Source organism: Carcharodon carcharias, chromosome 32, assembly GCF_017639515.1.
Source record: "Carcharodon carcharias isolate sCarCar2 chromosome 32, sCarCar2.pri, whole genome shotgun sequence".
Taxonomy (NCBI): domain Eukaryota; kingdom Metazoa; phylum Chordata; class Chondrichthyes; order Lamniformes; family Lamnidae; genus Carcharodon; species Carcharodon carcharias.
In genome coordinates this window covers 8,275,348-8,290,474 of record NC_054498.1, presented here as the reverse complement: position 1 = coordinate 8,290,474, position 15,127 = coordinate 8,275,348, and the positions used below count along the sequence as shown (strand labels likewise).

Below are 15,127 nucleotides of genomic sequence, written 5' to 3'. Positions count from 1 at the left end.
AAATGGCCTTTTGTGCCAACAGAGGAGCAGGGTCAAAAACACTGAAATTACATGGAGGCTGCACTAAGAGCTAAAATACTGGAGTAGAATGGGCTTATGTTCTCTGGAATTGAGAAAGCTAATCTCATTTTAAACGTATAGAATTTCCCAGCAGGTTTACAGGGTAGCTGCCGTGGGGCTAATTTTCCCTGGCTGGAGAGTCTGGAACTAGGGGATCATTGTTTCAGGATAAGGGGTTGACCATTTAGGATAGAGGAAAAGAAATATCTCCACTCAGAGGACTGTGAATCTTTGGAATCTGCTACCCCAGAGAGCTGTGAGTGCTCAGTTGTTGAGCATACTTACAACTGAGATTGATTGGTTTTTGGGAATGAAGAGATTGTGGCAATAATGTGGGAAAGTAATGGTGCGGTGGACCAGCCATGATCTTATCGAATGGTGGAGCAGACTTGGGGGGTAGTATGGCCATATGTTCTTAAAGATTCCACTTTCAACTGGCTGTCGCTCAGTGTAATTCCAGCTTCAGCAAAGCACTCCCTATTGCTCCAATTTAACATTTTCATTTTGCAGTGTAACTATCCTTTATGGCAGCTTACTATGCTGGCAATTAATCGAGTCCTGAGGGTCTTAAACCTGAAACATTGACTGTTTCTCCCCATATGATGCCTGACCCAAATAATTCTAGCTCTTTGTTTTCAGCTAATTTAGATTAGCTCCATTTTATGAGTTGACATCCAGAGGGCTAAATGGAGAAAGAACAAACTAATTCACTTAGTACTATAACTCATTAGAGAGGAGGATTTTATCTCGCCAATGCTGATTGAATTAAACCCAAATCAGTAAAAAAAAATCAGTGTTCCAAAGCATTGTGTCACTCCAGTTGCCTTTAAACTGCTGCACCGTTTTGCTGATGGGCCCCAATACAAGTCCTGCACAGTTGGTGGCAACACCAAAGTTAGACATTCCTATTTCTTTAAACTTGCCAGGTTTGCTTTAATCTTTTGACGTCGCCATCAACTCCTGGAGCCTGCGGCACTTTGGTAATGTAAGTGGCTTAGGTGTCTCAACCTTTTGTTAAACTGGTTACAAGGAGAGAAAATCAAATGGTTTTGAACACTCGTCAATGATGCCACCTTGTAGCTTCCACATTTATCTAGCCTTTGCTTGAAGCTCCTTCCAAAATTACTTTTAGCTAGTTTAGATATACCATCTTTGGTTTGACTATCTCATTTTATTTTGAAGTAATATTTTTGCTTTTTACTAGCTAAACTTGCATCTATACAATCCGGGGCTATCCCAAAGCTCTTCACAGCCAATTAAGTACTTTTGATACATTTCCTATACTGCTAATAGTGATTACATAACCATCTGTTTGTGTCAACCAGAGCCCACAAAGCACATGGAAAGAAATGACCAGATGATATATTTTGCCTGGCAAGAAACTGGGATAACTCCTCTGATCTTCAAATAATGTAGATGGGACATTTTTATTTCCACCCAAGGCAGCAGATAGGGTCTTGGTTTAATGTCTCACCCAAAAGTCACTCCCTAAAGGGCAGCACTCCCTTGGTAGTATCAGCTTAGATGTGCTCAAGTCTCTGGAGTGGGGCTTGACTCCACAACTTCCACTCAGACACACGTGCACTACCCACTGAGTGTGACACCAATATGTTTAGTTTTAGATAGGGATGATTGAACCTCACAGTTGGGTTGCTGTGTCTTTTTCACCAACAAAAATATAGTTAACAGTACCTATTTCCATTTCTCCAAGTTTGGTAAAAGGAGACAGGATAATGTGTGTGAAGATGGTGACCTACTGGTAATATCACTGGACTAGTAATCTGGAGGCCCAAGCTAATGGGGGGCACCAAATCCCACTACAGCAGCTGGGGGAGTTTAAATTCAATTAATAAAATCTGGAATTGAAAACTAGTAAAAGGTAGTAACTGAAGCTAGCTCATGAAACTAATCACTGAATGTTGGAAATCTGCTGTCCTTACCCAGTCTGGCCAGATCCATAGAAACATGGTGACTCTTAATTGCCCTCTTAAATGGCCTGGTAAGCCGCTCAGTTCAAGAGCAATTAGGTATAAGCAGCAACTGCTTGCAACGCCCACATCCCACAAAAATAAATTTTTAAAAAATGATTAGATTGGTTTGGAAAGCCATGAAAGGAAAATTAAGTCCACCCTGCATACCAGCTCTGATTCTATAGAGTTCCTCACCTCTCCCCAGTGAATATCAAAATCACAATAAACTCATTAAAAACACCATTCCTAATGTGCACAACTCCTTGGAGTTGGATCTGCTTAGTTGTTCTCACTTACTTCCACAAGTCTTTTCCTTCAGCACCTTACAGGATTGGCTTTTGCAAGTCACGTAAATACTGTGCTAAACAATCAAATGGTTTGTTTTAGTGATGTTGACAAATATTGGACAAGATACCGGGGAGTTCCCCATCTCTTCAGGAAGTGCCGTGCAATATCTTACATTCAATTATCAGGAGCGTTCTAATTTTGCTCCTTCCAATGCCCATGACGCGGTAGTCAACTGTATTACTCTAACATGTTCCCTCAATGAGATCTGCCAACACAACAGAACCCAGGAAACAAACAAACATTCAGTGTCTGGCTTCGTGCAGTGTGATTTTTTTTGAATAGGTGCTGCTTTTGTTCATCTAAATCACATTCAACCCAACAAAAATAAAAAAACAACTTCAGTTTCAACAATCTTTATTTTCATTAATTCATTTCACATATTCTATCCTTGCTAAAAGGCTGCATTATTTCAAGAGACAACTTAAAATTTCTCATCAGAACTCACTACACAGACAGCAAACTGGAAAAAGTACTATACAATGTAAAATATCTTGATAGTGCACACAGTAAAACTAAAACAAAATTCAGTTTAAAGGCTAAGGACAAAGTTAATGCTTAAATCTGGAAGATCAGGCTCTTGAAACACTTCAGTTACTAGTGATTACACTTTCCTTGATTGCTACAGTATTAGTAGTCATTTTTGTACAATTTAATCTCCACTAGTTATATAGAGTCTTGGGTACACTCATCAAGTGTGCACTTTCTTGCAACAAAAGCCAGCAGTTCAGACTGTAAGATGTGCTTTAGATTTACTTGATATATACAAAAGGAGTCAGAGTCAGACTCGGTCTCAGATTTCCAAGGGTGGAAACGGCACTCCGATTTTGAGGATCGGGGTTGGTTGGGGGGAGGGTGGTGGGGATAGGGGAAAAAAAAGAGGACAGGGAAGGAAGAGGGAAACAGAACACTCAGGAAACACATTATGCATAGGTTCCTCCAGGGATAAGGGGCTCGTAGGCAAGGTCCCCACTCCTCCTGCACAGCACAACGAAGGCACACAGCATGCCCAGCAACTAGGGAACAAAAAAAAAAACAGTAAATATTACTGGCGTGACCCAAACTTAAAAGTACCTTCTGCTTAAGGAACACTCAAACACATCAAGCTTAGTGATCATCATAACTTTGCCTTCCATTATAAATGCTTAAGCGAGCATATAAGTGTGTGCCCTCACCCCAACTCCACCCACCACCTCACCTCCAACTCCCCCTCACTACTTCCACCACCTCTTCTCCTTTCCCTCCCCCACTACTTCCACCACCTCTTCTCCTTTCCCTCCCCCACTACTTCCACCACCTCTTCTCCTCCCTCTAACCCCCCACTACTTCCACCACCTCTTCTCCTCCCTCCACCCCCCCACTACTTCCACCACCTCTTCTCCTCCCTCCACCCCCCCACTACTTCCACCACCTCTTCTCCTCCCTCCACCCCCCCCACTACTTCCACCACCTCTTCTCCTCCCTCCACCCCCCCACTACTTCCACCACCTCTTCTCCTCCCTCCACCCCCCCACTACTTCCACCACCTCTTCTCCTCCCTCCACCCCCCCACTACTTCCACCACCTCTTCTCCTCCCTCCCACTACTTCCACCACCTCTTCTCCTCCCTCCACCCCCCCACTACTTCCACCACCTCTTCTCCTCCTCCACCCCCCCACTACTTCCACCACCTCTTCTCCTTCCTCCACCCCCCCACTACTTTCACCACCTCTTCTCCTCCCTCCACCCCCCACTACTACCACCACCTCTTCTCATCCCTCCTCGCCTCGCCGCCCCCCCAACCACCACCACCACCACACCCTCCAAAAAAACAAAAAAATCAGGTCATTTTCATGAAATTGCAAGAGCAAGATGAACAAAACCAGATTACACGGCTTCATTTCATGCCTGGCTAAATAAGATCACAAGTAGCAGATGACAAAGGCCATTCAACCCATCTTGGTTCAACCAACCTGAAGTCCACTCATTGAACCATTTAATTAGTTCTAGAATAAGAGCAGCATTTCTGCCTCAACTAATCTGCCTATTCCTGGTGCTGATCAGGATCAGTGTGAAGTGCCTCCCAATCAAATCATCTTAAGTGTGTCTTTTAATGTGATTGACATTACAGCAACTTGGCTGTCCCAGTGAAAATGTCCATCAGAATGCGTCTTGCCCCTATTAGCACCATCTGAGGGGCTGGGTTGATGTTACATGGTAATGTAATCATGTCAATTACACACACAATAGGCACTTAACCAGCATCAGAACACTTGTGGAAAATGGGGGGTAAAAAAAAAAAAATCTCTCAAACACAAGTGCTTTTAATGAAAATTAAAACCACTTAGTTTAATGGGAGTATTGCAGATAAAAGGCATCTTCAGCAATGTATAATATTTGCATTTATGGAATTTCCCTTCAATTTTTGCAACTCTGCACATGGCCTGGAGAGCTCATTACCGGGTAGCTTAATGCAACAGGACAGTTTTTCCAAGTGTTAAATAAATTATAAACAGCACACAGGGGAGTGTTCAGCAGAATGTAATGAATAGTGTCGGCTACTAAATAAGCAGCAGCTACAATATACAACTAGGTCCGTTATGGACTGAACAAGATGATGGTCAATAAAAGATGGCACTTTGTTCTTTATTTTTTTATTCTGCAATCTGCAGAAGGCAAATTATGAAACTGTGGAAAGGCTATTCCCCTGCTTTCAAACGATCGTGCAGAATTTGCAACACCAGACTCTTCTAAATTATACAATTCTTAAGCGTATTGGTATTTCCAAAATATAATGCAACCCCAAAGCTTGGCTTGAAAAGAGATTTAAAAATCTGTGGCACAGCAACAACTTGCATTTACATAGCACCTTTATTTTAGTACAATGCCCCAAGGAACTTCACAAAAACATTAACAGAATTCAACACCAAGCACAAAAGGTCAAAAGCTCACCTGAGGTTTTAAGAATAGCCTCAAAAAAGAGGAGAGGGCTGTACTGAGGTGGCAAGGTTTACAGGAGAATTCCAGAGCTCAGGGCCTTGACTGCAGAATGAATTGAATTCTAATCACATTTTGTCTTTGCCTTAGGGGGTGGGGGGGGGGAGAGAGAATGAGAGAGGGGAGAAAAAAAAGCAGAGGGGAAAGAAATAGAAAGGGGAAAAGGGCTGTAGTCAGGAGATGAGTACCTAGTGTCTATGAACCTGCACCCAGACAAGTCAGCAACTTCAGAATATTTTGGAGAAAATCAGGACATTTCATTAATAAAAAGAGACATCCGACGCATTAAGCATATTTGATTGGCTGATCTTATTCGCATGAAGCCAACAGTGCGTACCAGTCATCTAGGTTTGAGAGTCATAAGAGCTGTCAAGGCCTGCATCTCTCTGTAGTATCCATTGCTTTTCAGCTCCAACCTCATTACAGCCTTGGTTCAAACATGGACAAAAGAGCTGAGCTCCCGAGGTGAGGTGAGAGTGACTGCCCTTGACATCAAGGCAGCATTTGACAGAGTGTGGCATCAAGGAGCCCTAGCAAAACTGGAGTCAATGGGAATCAGGGAGAAAATTCTCTGCTATTTGGAGTCATACCCAACGCAAAGGAAGATGGTTGTGGTTGGAGGTCAGTCATCTCAGCTCCAGGACATCACTGCAGGAGTTCCTTAGGGTAGTGTCCTTGACCCAACCATCTTCAGAAGCTTCAGCAATGATCTTCCTTCCATCATAAGCTCAGAAGTGGGGATGTTCGCTGATGATTGCACAACGGTCGGCACCATTCGTGACTCCTCAGATACGGAAGCAGTGAATGTCCAAATGCGGCAAGACCTGGACAATATCCAGGCCTGGGCTGATAAGAGCCATGTAACATTTGCACCACGCAATTGCCAAGCAATGACCACCTCCAACAAGAGAGAATCCAATCATCACCCCTTGATGTTCAATGGCATTACAATTACTGAATACCCCAGTAACATCCTGGGGGTTATCATTGACCAGAAACTGAACTGGACTAGCCATATAAATACTGTGGCTACAAGAGCAAGTCAGAGGCTAGGAATCGTGCGACGAGTAACTCACCTCCCGACTCCCCAAAGCCTGTCCACTATCTACAAGGCACAAGTCAGGAGTGTGATGGAATACTCCCCATTTGCCTGGATCAATGCAGCTCCCACAACACAAGAAACTTGACACCATCCAGGACAAAGCACCCCGCTTGATTGGCACCACATTCACAAACATTCACTCCCTCCACCACCGACGCAGAGTAGCAGCAGTGTGTACCATCTACAAGATGCACTGCAGGAATTAACCAAGGCTCCTTCAACAGCACCTTCCAAACCTATGACCACTACCATCTAGAAGGCCAAGAGCAGCAGGTAGATGGGAATATTACCACCTGGAAGTTCACCTCCAAGCCATTCACCATCCTGAATTGGAAATATATTACTGTTCCATCACTGTCGCTGGGTCAAAATCCTGGAACTCCCTTCCTAACAGCACTGTAGGTGTACCTACACCACAGGGACTGCAGCGGTTCAAGGCAGCAGCTCACCACCACCTTCTCAAGGGCAACTAGGGATGGGCAACAAATACTGGCCCAGCCAGTGAAGCCCCATAAAAAAAATGCAAAAACCAGATTTTGTCTTCATTCATTAAGGTTGGGACGTAAGGGAGGTTTCAATTGAGATTTGAAGGGATCCAACAACACCTAGTTTATACCCAGTTTGTACCAGTGTAAAACAGCATCACCTTACAAATACACAACAATCTAGCTTGGAAAAACCAAGTCTGAGCTCCTGAAATTTCCACATTAATGGGAACACAGGATTCTGAATCACATGAGATCTTCTAAATGAGTCATGAAGACAAGAAACTTAATCTTTGCATTTGATTACAGGATTCACTGAATTTTACAGAAGTATTCCAGGATTTTACACTACAAAAACAGTCATGGGCTCTAAATAATGGGTTCTTTTATGTCCTCATTCCTTAAGCAAAATGAAAGGTTAGCCAAATGAAGACTTTAAGTGTTTGAGAAAACTTGATTTCCTGGCAGTGCCCTGTTAACCTCATTACAGGATCATGCATCAAGCACATAACCATGTTGACAGTTAGCATCCTTACTGGCAGCAGCTGCTGACCCAACAGACAGAACACAAAACCCATACAAAATTGAAAATGTATTAACTGCTGGGACTGGATCAAAATTGTAATCGAATAGGTAGGTTCAGATAGCAGTCAACCTGATTCAGCTTTACTCTGGCAGCTGGCAAAGTAACACAAGAACTTTAGATTCCTGCTTTGTAATTATTTCTAACCAACTAGGATTCTATATTTCAGTCTTAGACATCACTATCATTAGATATGGTGTTCATGGTCAGCTCTTCAGTAATGCAAGGACAACAGGGAATTATGCACTCGAATTAAGGGCTTAAAAATTAAAAAAAAGACTACAGCTTTAATAAAACGTTCATAAAATAAATGTTACTTGCAGTATTACTGGGTCTCCACATCAGAATTGGAACCAGTTTTGTGTTTTTTTTTAAAAAAAAAGTTAATTTTTTTGGCTAGTCAATAACTGACGGCAATGTCAACTTTTGTATGGGGCGGTGCAGGGGAGAAATGGTCAGGTTTACAAGCAGTGAAGCCCAGCTTGGGGAAAGTTACAAATTCTGTTATAGAATGAAAACCACAAAAATACTTCAAAAATGAAACTGCAGGTTAAGGTGAGTTTGACAAACATACGGAGCAATATAAGAGTAAACTTTGCTCCTTCGCCTTGTAATATCAGCACTTGCACAACAACTTTTCTTTCAGTTGGTTTAAACACTCATTCTGAAATATGCATTTACCACAACTTGTCACAGACAAGTTGTTGAAAAGAGACTGCAGCTTTAAAGTCACATGCCCATCTTTATAATCTGATAAAATGCTATGCACAAGGTTTGAATCCTACATAAAATCCAAAGTTCTATTTTGATTCAATCTCATCAAAAATCAAAATGGTCTAGTTATTTACAGATGATTGTTTCTTTCCAACACCCTCACTGCCTTAGGTAGGAAAAATCCTTCTGCATATAGCTCTTATGGCTGGGGCGTGGGGCTAGAGATGTGGGGCATAGTGGTAATATTGCTGGACTAGTAATCCAGAGGCTCAGGCTAATGCTCTAGGGGCAGGAGTTCAAATCCCACCATGGCACCATTCAACTAATAAATCTGGAACATAAAGCTATCCTCAGTAATAGTGAACATGAAACTATCATTGATTGTCGTAAAGACCCATCTGGTTCACTAATGCCCTTCAGGGAAGGAAATTTGCCAACCTTACCCAGTCTGGCTTACATGTGACTCCAGACCCACAACAATGTGTTTACTACGGCCCTCTAACATGTTCAGTTCAAGAGCAATTAAGGATGAGCACAAGTGCAGGGATCGCCAGCAAAGCCCACATCACATGAAAGAATAAAGGGAAGCTTCTGCACATTAAAAACACCAGCAGTTTCTGCTACACCTCCCTGAATTTCTTATGGTTGAAGCTGTATGCAAGGGCGACAGCAATGATCAACATTGGGAGCATCAAATTCCTGAACTTTATCTCCGAAACGATAAGTGAAAAAAATTGTTAAATTCTAAGACCTCCATTTAAAAAAAAAGCAATCCTAGCTTCTACTTGTGGCTGCATGACACCACCATTTGTAGGAAGAAGCAATGGCAGGAAACTGGAAGGGAAATCAAGTTTATTCCAAACAAGCAAAAGTCAAGACAATTGTAGACACTTTCCACCCTGTCAATGATGATACTGGGTACAGCAACCAGCATACAAGTATATTTTTTCAGGCTTCATTAGGGATCACAAAAGACATTGAATATACGAGCAAGGACATACTAGCCATGGGGAAAGTCCAGTAGCAATTTACCTGCATAACAGCTGACATGAAGTAACTGAGTTATGGTATAGATAAGATAAATTTACATTATATGCTCTGGAGACTAGCAGTGAAAAAGACAGATAAAACAAAAAACTGCGGATGCTGGAAATCCAAAACAAAAACAGAATTAGTTCTGTCGAAAGGTCACGAGGACTCGAAACGTCAACTCTTTTCTTCTCTGCCGATGCTGCCAGACCTGCTGAGTTTTTCCAGGTAATTCTGTGAAAAAGACTGACCTGACTGAATCATTTAAAATAATGATAATTGATGGAAAGACAGGATCTAACTCTTTCTTCTATCAGTGAAATAGAGCAGGAGATGTTAGAATGCAAATTAAGCCAGTTAAAAGCAAATTCAAAAAGAAAGTTGAGGAAGTCGGTCAATTGTGGTGTTCACATTTGGAAAGCAAAGGCATGAAAATACTAGGAGGGGCAGCAAGGACACTAAAATGGCTGAGCACAATCAAAAAACTAGCCCACTCCTTTCACTTAGAACCCATACCCCTTAGCGCTGGTGGAGATTAAATTTAAAACTCCAAGGCTTTTCATAACATCAGTTCTGACTGAATTTTCTTCCCCCTGCCCTCCACCCCACCCAAGGTCAGGGCATTTGTATTACAAGCGTTTTGATTTTTTTTTATATAAAGTCTGATCTCCATTTCCACATTTCAATGGCTTTGCTCATTTCAAAAGTTTCCAGTTTACATCAAATTGGTTGTTACGCATGCAACAAAACACCGCCCCCCCCCGCCCCTGACTTGAACAGTTAAAACAGAAAACCTTTCTATTTATTTTGTCTGCTTACTGCATCTCACACACATGGTTCCCTAAAACCTCCATCTATTTTTGTAAACATTTTTCAATAGGCCCAGCACAATGCAGGCCAACATTATCAGTAGAGGTTCAATAAGTAATTCAATTCACAGTAGCAACCATAATGGATTGGGCAAGTAATTGATTGGGGTGTCACCTCGAGCAATGAAATATATTCAGAAATACCCAATTTCACATTGCAGCACAATTCCTTTTGTTTCTGACCAGGTCAGGAGAAGACAGCACACAAATCATGGAGCTAGATCAGAAATGAATGTTGGAAGATCCTGGATGTAACCTAACCAGCATTTCATGCAACTGCTATATTTGATGCTCTCACTGCCACTGCAAGTATAAAGGACATCAAACTCCACATTCCCAGTGTGCTGAAGGTAATAAAAACAAATGCTACTAACACTCAGCAGGTCAGGCAGCATCTGAGGAGTGAAACAGAGTTAATGTTTCAAGTCGATGATCTTCCATCAGAACCTGAATCGGATCCGTTTCTCTCTACAGTCGCTGCCTGACTTGCTGACTATTTCCAGCACTTTTTTTTATTGCAGGTTTCCAGCATCTGCAGTAATTTGTTTTCTTTTCATTAGGGTGCTTAAGGTAGCACAATATGCACTATTGGGCCTGCAAAGCATGTGGGTCATTATTGCGATAAACACGAAGTGCAGAGGTCACAAGTCTCAGCCTTCAATTCGAGAGCAACTCTCCGAGTACTCCAACAGAAAAACAAACTTAGTGAGCAACTTAAACTAAATTAGACATTACATGAACAAACCAAGCCTATAAATAGATCTGCCTTAGGGATGAGATCAAACTGCCTGTTTGAGGTCCTACGGGCTATTCAAGGAGCAAGCAGTTCTCGGAGGCTCTGGTCAACATTTCTGCCTCAGCTATTACTACAAGAAAATGAGATTATCTAGTCATGCATTGTTTCCCAGGATTTGCTACATGGAAATCGATGATGAAGGCTGAAATTCAAAATCAAGTTATTGTTTCCAAGGTGAATTCAGATGCCTTGAAGACACAATAAGGTACCATTGAATGCAATTTCTTCTTCCTGAGCATGTGGATAAATAGTAAGTAAAGTCACAAAAGGAGATTCCTCTGCAAGAGAGAAAAACAAAGGAGTTTGGAGATTGCTGGGGGAGGGTGGTGAAAAACTACAAAGCCACCCGAGAGAATTTCCAATTGTTCCATGCTGAGTTATTCAGTAGTCTAAGGGTTAGTCACACAACACAAATCAAACTGGTAAATAACGCGTAGTCGATTACAATGGGTAAAGGGATATCCTTTATGCCTTCTCGTTACAACCTTTCCCACACCCTGAATCAAGTTCCAAAACAAAAACTGCTGCAGGCCAGCTGCCCATCAGCAAAGCAGTCACTGGAACAAGAAGACCCAGCCTCTAAAGGCCATTGGAAAATTGACAAATTTACTGCGCGCTCCAATTTTTGATGTGTAGTTTTGCAAAAACTTGAAATAAATAGAGGTCGATCTTTAACGCTCCATTAGAGAAATGAAAAGGGCAAAGAGATGTTAAGAGATCGACAGCCTTTTTCAGCATGCTGCACTTTTAAATCAGTAAAGTTTCAGGTTGGATTTCAGGATACTAGTATCTGTGAATCAACTTGTTGCATCTGGGATCAGGATAAAGGGAGCTGCATGCAATGCAAACACCAGGAATCAGTCCCTGGACATTGGACTTTGACAATCCAAAATAGAACAGCACCAATATAAAAGCAGCTTTACAATACTGCAATGCGGTAGGGTGCACTCCATACAAGCAACTCTTACAACACCATTCCTTTTTTCAGGATGTCCCAAAGCCCTTCACAACAAATGGCAATTTGTATTTACAACAGTAAATATAGTAAAATGCGCCAAGGAGCATTATTCAAACAAAATTTTGCACTGTCACATAAGTAGCTTGATCAAAGGTAGGTTTTAAGGAGCAGAGAGAGCTAGAGAGGTGAAGGAGTTTAGGAAGGGAATTCCAGGTCTCAGGGCCAAAGCAGCTGAAAACACGACAGTCAATGCCAGTGTGATTAAAATTGGGATAAAAACAAAAAAACTGCGGATGCTCGAAACGTCAACTCTTTTCTTCTCCGCCGATGCTGCCAGACCTGCTGAGTTTTTCCAGGTAATTCTGTTTTTGTTTTTGATTAAAATTGGGGATGTGCAAGTGGCCAGAATTGAAGCAGTGTACAGAACAGAGGGTTGGAGGAGTTTAGATGCAGGGAGGGATGAGGACGCAGAGGGGTTTGAAAACAAGGATGAGAATTCTAAAACTGTAAGGTCGACAGACCAGGAGCCAATGTAGGTCAGTGAGCACAGGGCTGATGGGTGAATGGGAATTGGTGAGAGTTGGGATGAGAGCAGAGTTTTGGGTGAGCTCAATGAATGGTGGAAGATGGGGGCCCATCAGGAGAACCAATTAGTTCAGAAAGGTAACAACTGTAGGCAATTGTGGCATATAGTGTAATGAGGCAGAAGTTTCAGGAACTGAAGACTTTGCAGAAACATAAAAATGATAGGTTTATAATACTAGACGGTAAGGGAGCTGATTTCAGGTACATGAAGCAGGTACTGTGAAAGAAGAGCTTAACATGCTTACTGAGTGAGTGATGCAGAGAGGTTCTTCTCTGAACAGGATTCCATTTTAGACAAGAAGTAAACCACAAGAGTTAACAAGTGGCCCAGCTCAGCTTTCTATAAACGTTGCAAACTAAAAAGCATCTTAACCAAAAGCCTCTTTGAAAACACCAAGGGAAACAATTTCAACTTTTGGCTTTCTCACCAACACTTGATACCTGCAGTGAAACCAAAGTCTGCAGCAGACAAGAAAAAGAACAGGATCAAGCCAATTCCTTGAGCTCCCTCACTACCAGTGCAAATTATTTTCTCCCTCCTTGCCTGATGATTTCAACTCCCTGAAGTACCCGTGAATGAACCTAGATTGCGCACATCATAACCAAGTGTCATACACGCCTTGCCTGCCCATAGGTGCAACTTTTTGGGGGTCATTAGGTAACATTTAGAAAGAAACGCTGGCTTTTTGCCTCCCTGGTCCAGGGACACTGAAGCATTCGTCAAGAGGGCTATTTGAGCTTAATAAAACATGTATGATGACGGGAAAGCATTTTGCTTGAAAAAGAGGGATGAAAGCAGAATACTTCTACAGAGATGCTCAATATATTTTTTAGTTTCCTCTTCAAAGCCTCCTTGCAGCAGATTCCAGGCTGACTGGAGTGGGTGATGCCAAATCTCCTGTAAATGATGGGCCAGCTGGAGTCTGTTGGGAGGTGCACAGCCTTGGTTAATTAGCTGGAAAGAGAATGAATCTTACATTTTGGTTCCTTCTCTTCTCTTCCACCTCCCCACACGAACTTGGCATCCTCACCAGCCAGTAATTGACTAAAGCATAGCCAAGTAATAAGACAGGTTTGATGCACAGAGACCAGTGATCTGTCATGGCACAACATCATGAATTGCTAGAAGTTGTGTAGCACAAGTTGTTGTTGCAATACATAGAGACTGGAGGCAGTAAAAACATGTTGATTACTCATTAAAGTTGCTCCTGACATACCAAACTTGCTAATTTTACAACTGGTCCCTACTCTTCTGACAATCCTCATTTTAGGTTCAGGATATTCTATAGGGCATGACCCATTATTTTGGAGCAAAATAAGGAAAAATGATAGGAATAGAGGGGTTCTGAGACATAGTGCATATTCACCAGCCTGTGAGCTTGCTGTCAATGTCAATTACAGTTCTAGTGCAGTTTGTACACAGGTAACCCACCCTCACTCCTCTCCCCTTAATCAAAAGGAATATCTCCAAGTAGTTACTTAAATGCTGTTATCACTGCAAAAAATACTTGCAGTTCAAGGAAGACTCTAGAGCAATTCAGCACACACATTCAGACCTGCCAACTCTCAAACTTATTGTAGGTGGCACGATTTAGAAGTAAAATTAAGCTTCGCTCACAATCACAAAACTGCTTGGGAATCTCTGGATTTTTCAGATTCTTTATAGCACAGAAGGAAGCCATTTGGCCCATTGTGTCTGCACCAGCTCTTCGAATGAGCAATGCACCTTCTCCCCCTGGCCACCTTCTCCCATAACTCTGCACATTCTTCCATTTCAGATAATAATCCAATTTCCCCCTTGAATGTCTTGATTGAAGCCGCCTCCACCACACACTCAGACAAAACCAGAGTGCTTACTTGCCAGAACCACCTGTTACCCGGAGCAAGAAATGTGTGGAGCTTGAGACTGCTGGCTACTTGCTTACCTGGAGTCTGAATCACAGCAGTGCAACCATAAGGGAGCTACAACTCACCACCGTGATTAAAGGAGCGATCCCTCTACAGTCAGCTCACATGTGGCGCTACAAATTACGAGCAAACACTAAAATGTAAAAGCAAAATACTGCAGATGCTGGAAATCTGGAATAAAAACAGAAGGTGATGGAAAAACTCAAGTCTGGCATCATATGTGGAGGGAGAAACATAGTTAATGTTTCGAGTCCATATGACTCTGCTTCAGAGCTAAAGAAGAGAAATGTGATGGATTTTATGAAGGGGTGGAGCAAAAGGGAAGGTCAGGGATAGGTGGGAGGTCAGAAGAGATTGACAAAAACGTCATGGACACAAGGCAAAGGGAGTGTTAAAGACTAAAGCAGGTGCTGATAGTGGCAAGGGTAAAATAACAGAATGTGTTAATAGCAGAACAAGGGTCAGCACTCTGTGAAAGCACACATAGAAGCAAGTGACAGATGCCCTGTGAGGGGTTGGGGTCTGGTGGGGAGTGTGTTGGGGAAAAAGGATTTTCAAAAAATGATTTCAATAAAACAAATGGCTTAAAAAAATGTAAACATTGGATTAAGAAAGGGGTAAAGATGGAGGAGACAGTTCATGGTCTGAAGTTGAACTCAATGTTAAGTCTGGAAGGCTATTAAAAAAGTGCCTAAATGGAAGATGAGGTGCTGTTCCTTCAGCTTGCGTTGGGCTTCACTGGAACAT

The 15,127-nt window shown here is 42.2% G+C and overlaps 1 protein-coding gene across 1 annotated transcript in view; it reads right to left on the bottom strand.

The window, feature by feature from the left end:
• Positions 1 to 2,715: 2,715 nt before the first annotated feature.
• Positions 2,716 to 15,127, bottom strand: part of LOC121271936 (tetraspanin-3-like) — a 49,764-nt gene continuing 37,352 nt past the window's right edge. Inside the window, exon 7 of the mRNA XM_041178193.1 lies at positions 2,716 to 3,391. Coding sequence (XP_041034127.1) covers positions 3,299 to 3,391 — 93 coding nt within the window. The 3' untranslated portion in view covers positions 2,716 to 3,298. The remainder of the gene's footprint in view (positions 3,392 to 15,127) is intronic.